At 36.3% G+C, this 14,175-nt stretch overlaps 1 protein-coding gene across 3 annotated transcripts in view; it reads left to right on the forward strand.

Annotated features, from left to right (window-relative positions):
• The window catches only part of LOC127977809 (cadherin-13), a 281,167-nt gene that overhangs the window by 148,543 nt on the left and 118,449 nt on the right, over positions 1-14,175 (forward strand). For 2 of the 3 annotated variants that reach the window (XM_052582947.1, XM_052582946.1), the window contains exon 6: positions 11,725-11,869. In XM_052582947.1, the coding sequence (XP_052438907.1) occupies positions 11,725-11,869 (145 nt within the window). Of the gene's footprint in view, positions 1-8,663; positions 8,810-11,724; positions 11,870-14,175 lie in introns of those variants that run through there. The other variant, XM_052582949.1, reaches the window with a different exon arrangement.

The raw sequence follows: 14,175 nt of genomic DNA on the forward strand, positions 1-14,175 counted from the left end.
ATATTAAGAATTAATTAATCTGATAGATTCTGGATGATCAGTAAATTTTAAGATGTTGACAAAACTGCCTGCATTGGTTGTGTGGGATTGTACTCTCTTGTTGGGAACTTGCAATACCAACACACTTTAGCCATGCTGTAAGTTGTAAAATAAGAGCAAACATGACAGTAGAATACATTAACAGGAGTTACAATAAATTGTGTATGGTGAAAAATCCAAAGCTTGTTTCCAAATGGAAGTGGCTTGTGTCCGCACATGTCCAGGCTGTTCCCTCAGGTCTTCATGCTTTTTCATATGCCACTTTGATAATGGATGCAATTCCTACAGTCTCTAATGTAAAGAGTAAAGAGGGCTACAGTTTGAAGCACTTGTACCTAGACTATATTTGCAGCAAAACAAGATGCATGGTTTCTTCATAACCCAGCAAATATTCTGTGCACAGTAATATTGTGTAACAGCTCCGATAAATTTCAAGGTCCTCAGAGTGTTTTGCAGTTTCAGTATACCTTTGCTTTCACTTTTTATCGTCCCATTAGCCTCTCTCCTCTTCACTCGGCAATGAGCGGCAGAAACAGACAGGAAATGGGTCTAGCACTCAGGCTAGCTCAGCTGCTCTCCGATGGATCTTTGAAATATTTAATGTCCATGCAGACACACAGCAGATGTGAACAGGAATTGTGAATTAGAGATTGTCTCAGAGTTCCCTGGCAAGATGTCCCAAGTCCACTTACTTTGCTTGGGATACATACTCATGCAGAGTAAGAAAAAAACTGATAGACAAGATCTGTTCAGTTCACTTAGCTTTCAGAATAAATTTTGTTCTCTGCACGAGGTATGAAGCCTGACTTCATTATTTTACTGTATCTGTTCTCCCAACAGCAGCTCACTTAATTTTGAGATCCAGCATAAGCAATACAGTTGCATTCCCAATGAATGGAAGGATACATGGATGGATTCATTGCTAGCTGGTTAGTAATGCATCTCCTCTTGTTTTGATACAAGTACCAAGTGCTGCAAACTGTCCATTGAACAGGAACATGAAGAACCAGACCCGAGAACCCTCATATGTATTAGGCTAATAATTTCAAGCCATTGGCATTTGGAAGCACAATTTGGATTTACTCACCATACAAATGTACTTTAAATGTGTACTGCTATCATGTTTGCTATTATTTTAGTCATTCATCCTTCTCTTTCTTTCAACATTTCTCAGAAGTTATCCAACCTCAATCTGTATTTGTCCAGCCCCAGTGGACTGGCGTCTGAGAGGAGATCTCCAGAGAACACATATTGAGAATATAGATTCCTTTACTTATTCACCACCACTTTAATATAATGTTTTATTCCTTTGGAGTTTTGCATTATTAATTGTAAGAGACTGATGAATATGACATGGATGTAATCCATGGGGGTAAAGCCATTCAGGCAAAATACGAAAGGGGAAACAGTTTGAAAAAGTCTTTATTAATTATCATTTTACTGCACTCAGCAAACAGTAGCAACAGTATGATCAGAAACACTGTGCTCCATTCTGTCTATACTCTGTGGATATAATTCATAGAAAACATGAGACTGTCATATTCTTTGCAGTGAAAAATAGGAAGGGAGGAATATATATCCTTATCAATTCTGTTTTATGAAGACATAATGAGCTAATGAACATGGCGTAATAGTGTCTAGAAGCTAATTTTGGCTTGAGAAGCCATTGGTGTGAACATCTATAATTTTCACTGTTGTGAAGGCCCCCATTTTCTCATTCTCTCTCTTCCTTCACATTTAATAAGTCATTTTCATTCAAATTAAATCACTGTCTGCTCATACACTCCAATTTTCGCTTGGGAAAATTTCTGGGGATGCTAGCAGAAACTACTAGCTGGCTTGTATAATGAAACCACAGGCATTGGAGTGGGCTGAAATGAGGAGGAATATTTCTACATGCGTAGTTGGATGTGGCTGCTGCCTCTTGCTGTGACCCTGTTGGGAGAATTTAACCTTACCGGGAGGCTTTAACATGAACATGGATCTTTATAATCTTTTGAACCATGTCAGTGGCAAAATGTCACAGAGATGCTCATCATGCCACAAAGCACTGTACACAGCAGTCTGAAAAAAAAAGAGTGTAACGCTGCAGTGTTTTTAATTATTTTTTTGTGTGTGTGTGTGTGTGCTGAATGAGATTTCTAATCGTTGACACTGAAATTTACATTCCGAATGGTGCAGAAGAGATTTGATATAAATCTGGGATCCCACAGGAATGAACTTTAAGAACAAATAAACACTTTCATGTTGGTTTCTCAGTGTTGTTCAGTGGAATGTTCTTGGGTAGTTTACACACAGATTCAACATTTAACTGACTACAATATTGTAAAATAGTATTACAATTTAAAATAACTTTTTTTGTGAGTTCTAATATATTTTAAAATGTAATGTATTGCTTGAATTTTCAACAGTCATTACTCCAGTCTTCAGTGTCACATGACAATTCAGGGATATCTATTTTGCCATATTGGTTTAGTTTTAATTATTTATTGTAGAAACCATGGTACATATTTAAAGGCTTCATTGATGAACAGGAAGTAAAAATAAATAAATAAAATGAATTTAGATTTTAAATAGATTATATATATATATATATATATATATATATATATATATATATATATATATATATATATATATATATATATATATATATATATATATATAAATGTATGTACTATTTGTAATTTAATGCATCCTGTAATTCAATGCAACCTTTCTGAACAAAAGTGTTAATTCTAAATGAAAATGTATGTAAAACAAATTATGGCAAAATAAAACATACAGTTTGAATAACACCAAAAAAACAATCTAGTTTTTCAAACATAAACCTCATAAATGGTGAAACGTTAAGAACTTACTGCGAGTGTTAAGAACTTAAATTGCTGTTTGCTTGACAACTTGTTATTCATACAAGTGTCTTTAGTTAGAGCCAGTAGTTAGATTATTGTTGCTATTGTTGTAAACACAGCTAATGAGGTGTAGTGAGACAAATGCATGAACAGATTTCATAATTGTATCGTTGTGTCATGACTCAGTCACTGTCAGGTATAATGGTGTATGGTTTCTGTGGTGTGCGCTAGACAGCTGACGATAATTTCCATCCATCAGAGCAGAGCAGATAACAACCTTCATAGTATGACAAGTCTGGCCACACATGCTGCACACAAACCTTGCTTTGTGATGTTTTAGTATAATGAATATTTAATAAGGGTGCTGAGTTAAAGAGTACCCTTTTTCATTTTTCAGAATGTTCATTTTCGGTGGAACTATCCCTTTAAATATACCGATTAATGCTATTGTAAGAAACCATCTCTTCATATTGTTACGAGAGTGACAAATATATAGTAGAATGGCCCAGTGGGAAAGGGTGTGGGTGAATATTATTTGCATACTGGCCAATAATGGGACAACTGTGGTACCTTTTTGTGGTGAGTGCAGCCATAAAGAGAGTAGAAAGCAAGATTGGGAAGAATATAAAATTACAAGAAAGACAGTAAAATCACACAGAAGAAATGCGGACAGATGTGGTCTTACCAAAACAGACAGTCTGACACTGGCTGCATGGTAGTTTAACAGCCAGAATGCATGCTAATGGCCGGATGCCTGCCCCGAATGCAAAGTGATGCATCACAACAGCAAAAATTGCCTACAGCATTACAAGAATTAGGTTTGTACATTTATTTAAAAAAAAAAAAAATAATAATAATAAAAAGTTTATTCTATTCTATTACCCTTAGAATTGAAGTGATTACAGTATGTTTGTGCTGTTTGCTTTGTAGCGGATCACCTGATGATGTGTTGACTGCGGGGAGGGGAAAGAAAGCACTTCTTCGTCTCCTGTGTCTCAAGGTTCACAGGGTCCGTGCGAACACCAGCGGGGTATCAATGCTCTTGACAGGGATGTAAACACCCTTCAGATGAGAGTCAAAAAGAGCAGGCGGTAGAAAGCGAGGGCAAAAGTAGAAAAAAACAAACAAACAAAGCAACACTGCCAGTTAAGGCTGGCGTCTCTGTGGAGAGAGAGTTTGGAATATCAAAGGTGCTTTAAAAGGAATCAGACTTCTGGATATGCGAAGGGTGCTACTTTTTGAAGTCGCCTTGCGTAAGTTTCGTCCTTCTCCTATACGGATGATTGCATAGTTGATACAATGGATGCTTGTGAGCATGCGTCTCCTGAAAATGAGGCCTAGAACTGTGCGTGCTGAGAAGTGAGCTCCTGTAGTGCGCTGACACGTCTGTTTTACTGAAAATGAGCCACACCGGGGTGTCTGACGGGGTGTAATGATGTTTGATGTCTGCTGTAATGTGTGCACCGCACTTGCTGTAGCTTAATCTGCTATGAATGTTGTTTAGCTTCAGATTTAAAAGACATACATATAAAATATTTTTTTTTTATTAATGTTTTTTCTTTTTCTTTTTTTCTGACAGTTCATGATGACAAGATTAATGTTAGAATATGAGGAAATGCATTTTCTTAAAAAAATGCAAATACATAAAATGGTTTATACATTTTGTTAAATCTTTGGAAATTAAATGGATTGTTTACCCCCAAAATTGAAAATTGTCATTATTTACTCACACTTAAATTAAACTAATCTCAAACAGATAATTTCATACTTTTACTATATATATAATATTTGCTTAAATTTGATTAGCATGACTTCTTAGTAAAATGAGTGAATTAATTCATATTATTACTTTTTTTTTATTATAATTGCAACTTTTTTTTGTATTAGCAATTTTAAGTCTCATGTTTGTTTCTCACAATTGCACCTTTATTATTATATTTGAGACATTATATCTCATAATTATATATCATAATGTGACTTTGTTTTGCAGTTTATTCCAGTAATTGTTACTTCTTATCATAACCTAGAATAGAATATCTCACAATAGCAAGTTTATACCTCACAATTAGATTTGTCCTTTTTTGGCTTTCTTTCTCTCTTTCTTTCTTTCTTTCTTTCTTTCTTTCTTTCTTTCTTTCTTTCTTTCTTTCTTTCTTTGTTCATTAATTTTTTACTTGCTCTAATGTAGAAACAGGCTTCTGTAGATTAGAAAACATAAAAAAAAGTTTTAGTTATATTTAATTATTATATAAATACATATTGTGTTATCTTTTTTATTTGATTTATTTTATTTACTTCCAGTCTTGTTGTATGCTAGATTTTCAGTGTCATGTCAGACATTTAGAGTACAGGGCAACTATTAATAAGAGTGTCTTTCTGGGGGATCATAGCAGTAGGAAAGAGTGGATTCATTTTTGGTCATAGCAGACTTACATACTCTTAAAGGGACAGGCAACACGTCAGCTAGTGCCAAAACTAATCGAGTAGTCTGCGTGGACCCTTGTAAATGTTCTCTCTCTGTGAATGCCGGAGCGCAGAGCAGCAGGCTGTGATGATGTATCGAACCATTACTGCTATAAACTCTGGTGTGGGGAGTCTGTATCATTAAGAGCATTAGATCTGTTGAGCGGAATCATGACTACACCGGTCGGGGCCAGACAAATAGACTGACCCATGCCTCCGCAAGAGACAGAGAAAGCAGATGAGAGTGATGTCATGCATTACCGGCAGGGATCGCAGCGCTCTGGTAATGTGCTGGCATTGCGAGGAACTCCCCCGTTTTGGCCACTCTGTGTAATGGATCATTCCTGATGGGCTCTTAGGGTAATGCAAAATGGCAAGTGCTATCATTGGTCATTTCCACTGGGGTGAGAAGGGAGGGGAGACTCATCATCCGTTAATGCAGCTTGGAGTTATGAACCACTAATTTGAGTTCTTAATGTTCCTGTTCTGAGCTAGGTAGCTTGAGAGTCACAGTAGGAGACAGGTACCTTTCCAGGAGCTTTGAAAAGTAGATTTTTGTATACTATGAAACTTACAATGACAAATTGCTTATTTACCTAATATTTCTCAAAAGCAACTGCCCAAATGCACCTGTACATTTAAGAATTCTTGTTTTATGCAGCCCCATTATTGCTTAGATATTTATTTTTGGCTTAAGTCTCTTATGCTCACCAAGACATAATTTATTTGATAAAAAATACATTAAAAAAAATAATAATAATATCATTCATAATTCTATACAGAATTATATTATTATTATTTAATAATTTATTCTTGTGATGACAAAGCTGAATTTTTAGCAGCCTCCAGTCTTCAGATTGGTCCTTCAGAAATCATTTGAATATGCTGATTTGGCAAGTCCAGAAACATTTCAATAATGAAAATATATATTTTTTGCTGTTATATAATGTTAATTAATAATAAATTTAATAATAATAAATTGTAATAAGAAGAAGAGAAGAAGGAGGAAGAATATGAAGAATTGGTTTGTTTTATTAAATTTTTAATTAAATTGTATTTTTGGAAAATATTTTTCATTTATTTCAGGATTCTTTGAGGAATAGAAAATTTAGGAATAGAAAGAACTGCATTTATTTAAAAATTCTGTAACAATGCAGAAGTCTTTACTGTAACTTTTGATCAATTTAATGTGCTTTGCTGAAAAAAAAAATAGCTCAAATTTTTGAATGGCAGTGTAAAAAACAAACAAAAAAACAACAACAACAAACAAACAAAAAAAACCTTAAAGCTCCAGTATGCGATTTTTGTAATTGACCACAAGAGGGCACATTTCCAACAATAACAAAGGCGAAGTTTGATGACGCTATGAAGCAGGTGACGATGGGAGATGTCGTTTTTAATGCGTTTTCTCCATAGCAATGTATCTAAATTGGATAAATGAATCATGATCACGGATGAGGTAATTTATTCATTTTTGTATTACCTGTATATCTGATCGTATTATTTTATGTCATCATAATCAATGAACTGCAAGGAACGTGAAATGTTATACTATATGTAACCCCTCTCTCCCAGGTCCTCTCTGATGCTCCTTGCACTCGCTCCGAGCGGGGCTCGAACCTGGGTTTTCAGCATGGGAGGCGGACGCACTAACAAAGAGGCTAAATGGCTACAGCCACTAACGTCTGTCGCTAGTGCGCCTCTTGAGATCGGGGAGTGAGGTTTACCTGCACAGCACTACTCGCTGGCCTCCGTTACATATATTATCCCGTTACAACTTACAGCTATTTGTTAAATGATTTGTTGGGTTAATGTTGTGAAGTGTTACGTGTTTATGGTTAATGCCGTGTTGTTTAACGTGCTCAAACCAATCATTCTAAAAGTACATTTGAACGAACATTTGCAAGTAATGACTAAATATATTTTTACCAACACATATCTGATTGTATTTTATTGTACTGCCATAATCTCGGTCACCACACGTGATAAAAATCCTTACCTTAGTACAAAGAGCAATATAACAGTCCATTTGCCACGTTATGTTATTTTCTCACAGGTAACGTTATTGATTAAAAAAATGCTACAGTGACAGAATGTACAGGCATGTGGTGTAATTCATATCTATTAAAATCATCTTTACTGTAACTATTACGTTAAAATCATCTTTACTGTAATTATTACGTTACTTGTACAATAACAAAATAAATAATTGATTTGCTTACCTGTCTATCAATACACTCGCGAGAGCAGAGTCTCTGTCAAGTCCAAGATTTTCGCGCAGCTCTCTCCATCTCGTAAACGCCTGGCCGATATTTATCCTGGTTTTATTCCTCCGTTTGTCACACAGTCTGCCTGTATCCGAATATGGAGGCTTACGTTTTACTGGCACTTCAATACTCACCAAAGAGTAATCGTCATCCATAACAACGACAACCAAACCATACGGGGCTATACCATAATCACCACTTCCGCATTTGACCATGTGATATTCCGGTGTGGTGGAACATCACATGGTCTACACCGGAAACATAGTATAGAGCGGACATTGCGTCACTGAGAGGCAACATTTCTTTTCCGGGACAGCCAGTTATTTAAAATCGGAATTTCTCTGGAATAAAAAATCTTTGGAGAGTTTTGAGATATTGTAAGTACACAACTGGAGGAAATATATCACACTGTGCAAGTTATTTTCGGAAATTTTATTACAAAATTCCTCCATATTGGAGCTTTATATATTTTCAAAGAATGTCAATTTTATTATTATTATTATTAGAGTATATATGAAGAATAAAAAGTTGCAATTTTAACATGGGCTCAGATATTCACTGCAAAAGTTATTATTATTAATTTTTAATTTATTAATTTTTTTACCTGGGATGTACTATAACAAGGAAGGACACATCCTTCTTCTAGAATGTTACTTGTAAAGAGTAAACTTTTTAAAGAGTACAAAGGAGGCAATAAGGTGCAAGACTGTCAGCAGAAACTGCTTTTTTTTCTAAAACTTAAGTTCCAAGCGTTGCTTCAGCACAGTTTATATGTGCGCAAATAAACCACAAGTCTACAGGGGAGTGTTAGAGGTGCCCAGTAGGAGAGTTCTGAGTGCTTTTATCAGACAGTGATTTGCGTCAGGTTAACGTGTTTCACGGGCCAATTGCTCAGGAGCATCTAGTAAGGAGTAACGTGTCTGGCCTGGGGTATGATATTTGGCACACAAGCGTTCGTGTTTGAGGCAGAGTGACAGGGCGTACTGTGCGTTTCAACTGCCTTTGCTTTGCGTCGTGCACCTCCCGGGGGTGTGCGGAACGCACGCGGTTACGGCAGCGCTCAGAGAAGGGAGGAATGAATAAGTGATGTGGGCTTTGGGGAGGCCCGGCTCTGAGGCGGTGGGGCTTAGAGATTGAAACACAGAAATGAGGCAGATGCTAGCGTCTCAGCCATCACTGCGCTCTCAGGTGGGCCCTTCACACTGTGAAAAGCAGATAAATCTTCTTTCTCTCCCTTTCTTCTCACGAACCCCTCCCGTTACACTCCCAAATGCGTCCCTGTGCTGTTGTTGTTGTTTCATATTCATTCTCGTTTTCCCCACATGGCTCTCTATGTTGTCTACCTGTTTTTAAGGCTCCGTATGGCTTCCCATCTCTCCGTTTCTCTTTATCTCTATATGATTCTATTCTCCCCAATGGGTTTACCTCTTTTGTTCAGTCACCTTGGACTCTGTGGTTCGGCTCGTTGCCTCTAAGGGATGATTTTTGGTCCAGTCAGGCGAAAACAAGCTGGGAAAATGGGATAATGAGAAAGAGTTGTGGAAAAACAAGACTTAAAGTGACAGTACAGGTTTTATGTACCTAACCTCATGTCCTTGCCAAACTTTCCTTTTGGTTTTGACATTAACATTCTTAAAAATAACTTGTGTGAGAAGAAAGTAAGGCTGTATTTACACCAGGAAAGTCAAATACAGTAGTTCACTTGCTTTGGTCCGGACCAAATACAATGTTGATTTTTTTTTTTTTTTTGGTGCGGTTCTCTTTCACTCTGCCCTTTATTGCAAGTGGACCAGAAATCGTAAACAAAACCTCACATGTGCTAAGGTCATCCATTCATTGGACAGAAGTTCTTGAGCAGGTAAAAAACTGTAAAAACAGGTTAAACATGGAGATCTTTAGTAGTGCAATTTTTATTCTTTTACCAATTTATCACAATGTTAGTTTAAACATTAAAACTGTATAAATGTGTGCTGTTAGGCACATATCAAATAGCTTGTGTGGAGAGTGGATGCTGAAGGGACAGTGTTTTAAAGCATTGTGGTTTAAAAACAAGTGATTTAAGCCATTGAAATGCAAATAACTGCACTATATGCGCGAGCTGTCTGTTTCTGAGCGTGATTTCTGCAATTGGGTTGAATCGAGGTGGGGTCATATCCGCAAATTAAACTAACCGTACCAGCGTTCGTAAGGAAGCAGACTGAGACCACCTCTTCAGCTAGGTCTCGGTACGTTTGTTTGGTCCGCACCAAGAGGGGAAATTAACTTTAGTTCAATTTAATCAAACTAAACAAGACAGGTGTGAATACACCCTAATATCTTACAGATTTGGAGCAACCTGAGGATGTTAGAATAATTTTATTTAGGGATTGTAAGCAAGAAGCAGGGCAATCGGATCAAATTGTGTAGTGCCTTCATAAATTGCCTGTGTATTTCTGAGAACTAGTAATCCATTCTTCCTCTGTATCTCTTCTCCTCAGCACCATTAGACCAGACAGGCTCTAATACCGCAGATCAGCCGCAATCACAGACAAACACTCATCTCCACTCTGGTCTTTCAATAATTGCTGACCACAGGCAGCATAGGTAGTCATTATCCACGAGGCTGTCCTAAAGACCCTGACAGTCCACATCTGCCATTTTTGCAACATCAATACATCCATACTATATGCTCTATGTTTGGTCTGTATGTCTGGTTGTTTCTGCAGTTATGGGCATTTTTATGTCTTATGTATTCCATGTCAATATTTATTATTTATATACATTTTTATAGGAATTAAAGCATTGGCAAAATGTTTTGGTAGCATTTTACTAAATCATTTATTTATAATGCATTATAAAAGTGAAGTGAAGTGAAATGCATCTTTAAGTGAAGTGTTATTGTAATCCAAAATGTAAACTATTTTTAAGTCAATTTATTTAATTACAGTTATTCTTGAGATTAAACTAGTATTGTTTTCAATCAAATTACAATTTCATGCAAAAGCTGAAATTAGCCCTGAAGACAAAAATGTGTATTTCATTTTACTGTGGTCAAAAGATGCGATTAAAATTTTTCCTTTCTCTTTGGAATGTTACAAGCTGTTGGTGCATAAAAAAAAGATCTGTAAAGTTTCAAAGACTATAGAGATATTCTTTATGAAAGTTAAGACTCAACCACAACCCCCTAAAATAGCTTGTTATAACACGCCCCCACATCTCTATGTCACTTTGTGGGAATATTTGCATAACACCACACAGATGTTTACGCAGAGAAAGAAGGCGTACCTTTTATTCTTGTTGTAGTATTGTTGTAGCTGCTGCCACCATGTCATATAGACGCTGTGTGTTTCACTGTGAAATCGAAACTACTTTGTTTGACCTTTCAGAAGAGGACGTTATCCATTTTGTCATGCCTGTAGCTGATCCATGCTGGTCGCTTCAAGCTCCTTCGTAGAATCCGCCGGCCCACCTCTGCTCACTTTAGGCCGTGACTCACTCTAGGCCTCCGGCCTTCACTCACTCAAAGCATTGGTGTGTGACAGTGTTTTGCTGAGAAAGCTAAATTATTTTGTTTGGCATTCAAAAGAAGACATGACTAGAAATAATGTTTATATCACGTTTATAATGTGTTTAATGTTTGTCTCGTTGCTCCAGCCTGACAGGGGATCACAATATGTTAAGGGGCGTAACATTTTCTCTCACACTCTAGAGCTATTTGGCCAATCAAAACGCACTGGAGAGCTGGCCAATCACAGCACACCTCGCTTTTTTCAGACCGATGAGCGTTGTAAAAATCGACACGTTTCAGAATACGCACAGAGGAGAAACAATAATGTACAGTATACTGAAAAATTGTGTTTTTTTTTTTTTTTTACCTTAAACTGCATAAACACATTTCATTACACCAAATACACAAAATAATATTATTTTTAGCAACATCGTATGATCTCTTTAAAATATTGCTAAATTAATTTCCATTCCAAATGAGTGATTATAGTTGAGGTAGAAATGCCACTTATTCCCGGTGGTTCTGGTGATACTGGTATATGCAAATTATATAAACTAGTCATTTCCTTCTTGCACATGTGTGTGTAGATGACTCTCTTCCTCTCTCTCTCACACAGCTCCAGGTATCCACCACTGACCTGAGTGGCAGATTGGTAGAGGGACCAGTCGACCTGGACGTGTCTATTATTGACCAGAATGACAACCGACCGGTGTTCAAGGAGCCACGTTACTCTGGGGAGGTTCTGGAGGGCTCCCCCACAGGTACTCTTCCCTGACCTAACAGTGCTCATGCTCTTGCATTTGGAATGGATGTGTCAAGGGAACTGATTACTGGAAGAAGAAAGTCGAGATCACAGTTGGCTAAGGGTCTTAAAGTCTTTGATAACAGTGGTTGGAAAGAATATATGGTTCGGTCTGATGGAATAAGGATTGTAACTTTTGTGGTTTCCCATTAGTTGGGTTTGTATCTCCTTTATTTTAGTGCACACTTAAAGTTGACTGTTCTACACATCTGAATGATACCTCAAATTTTGTTAGCTGGTTAAAACGATGTGTGCTTGTTACTTTGAGTGAATGTATTTTCACCTGGAAGATGGTAGAACTGGTTTTGAAGGAGGGATCTGAGCAGTGATTCCCAACAGTGTTTCATTTGCAATGAAGATAAGCATGGTTTTTGTTGACCACAATGGCATGCATTTGAATTAATGACATGAAACCAATTGACGTTTTTAGAAAACAAAATAATCTCTTTTCCTTTCTAGCTTGGTGTGTTATTTTATTATTTTTTAAAATTCTTCTTCTTCTCTTCTTCTTCTTATTATTATTATTAAGTTTAAAAATGCTGTTGCTCTGTTTTTATAAATTACAAATAAAATGTTTGGGTACAGTAAGTTTTTACTAAACAAAATATATATATATATATATATATATATATATATATATATATATATATATATATATATATATATATATATATATATATATATATATATATATATATATATATATATATATATATATTTATTAAAGAGAACCTAAGCATTTAACCTAAAACAAAAACAGTTGAGAACCACTGAATTTGAGATTATAAAGACTTGGAAGTGATTTTACAGATTTCATCATCTTACTACAATAAGAATATGCTACACAAGTAATGTGTTTTACATCATGGCATCTAAAGCATTTGTTTCTCATCAGAATAGCTATAAAGCAAAAATGACATGTTTTATATATATAAAAAAAAAGCAGTACACACTGGAAGCATCCTTAATGAGCAAATACATTATCTCTGAGCGTGCATGTTCACACCGGGCGCCACAGAGATATCTTCGACGAGCTAATCGTAAGCATCCCTCACAAATGGCAGCCGGTGTTTATCTCGCCACAAGACAATGCTACATTGTTTTCATGATGTGTCTGATAAATCAAAAAAGAATTGGACCATTTACAAACTGCATGACACTCTCTTCAGTTCCCTGCCCTCCAGAAATAAGAAATTCATTGAGACACTGCCCCGTCCTTAGAGGCCTCAGCACTGCACTTCCTTTTCTCAATCCTTCAATCATTTTCCCCATGATTCTGCAACAATTCCATAGAAGCACTTTGGTTCTCTCTTTTACACTTTTTTTGTGGTTTTTGTGGCTTGTCACCATGGAGAACCAAAAAACAAGAAACATGTTTTTCAGAGAGTTTAAAAGAAGGGATTTCGCCAACCTTCATCACCCACACTTTTTACCAAAAATACACCCCACAAACAATTAAACATACCCTTGTAGCTCAAACAGGCATGTGAACTCTAAATCAATGAGAATAGTGAGTATAATAGGACGGGAGAGATCATATCAAGTATTTTTCTCTGTCAAGAGTGGGTTTAGCCGCTTTCATTACAACATAAACAAACAGACATCAGCCTCAGACATCAGGGATGAGGACAGGATGAACCGACCCAGTTCCTCACAGGTAGAGTAGGCGGATACAACGTGCCCGTTTGTAGATACATTTAGCCCGGGAACGATAATGTGTGCTCAGTCAGGAGTGAGTTAGGGTGGAAGGAGATGAGAGTCCCTAACAGCGGGAAACTTTCCTCCCGCTTCCAGAGTTACTGTAACTTAGTTAAGCAAAGTGGGTTTATCTAATCGTCAAAAGAGGAAATGAAATTTCGCTGAAAGACTTCATGAAATTAAACTAAGACCTTCATGCGACCAGGGAGAAGATAAACACCCACAGGCCAAGCACTGTTTCATTGGCTTTAGTCAGAAACTGTGTCTATATATATATAGCAAAGCTGTGTGTTGTACAATATACGTACTGTATATTGCAATGATTCTAAAAGTGCTAAATAGTTATATTAATAAAATATTTTTAATTATGGCTTTCAGCCAGTTGTTCATTAATGTATTTGTTAATTTATTAATTCATTTATTTATTTTTACTTTGTGTATATATAATCAGATTCTTTTTTTCAAATGTTTGTAGTATAAAAAAAGACATATACTAGTATGTGTGTGTATAAATATATAATGTATATCTAAAATAAAAACTATATAAACAGTGCATTTCTAAAATAA

Source organism: Carassius gibelio, chromosome B18, assembly GCF_023724105.1.
Source record: "Carassius gibelio isolate Cgi1373 ecotype wild population from Czech Republic chromosome B18, carGib1.2-hapl.c, whole genome shotgun sequence".
NCBI lineage: Eukaryota > Metazoa > Chordata > Actinopteri > Cypriniformes > Cyprinidae > Carassius > Carassius gibelio.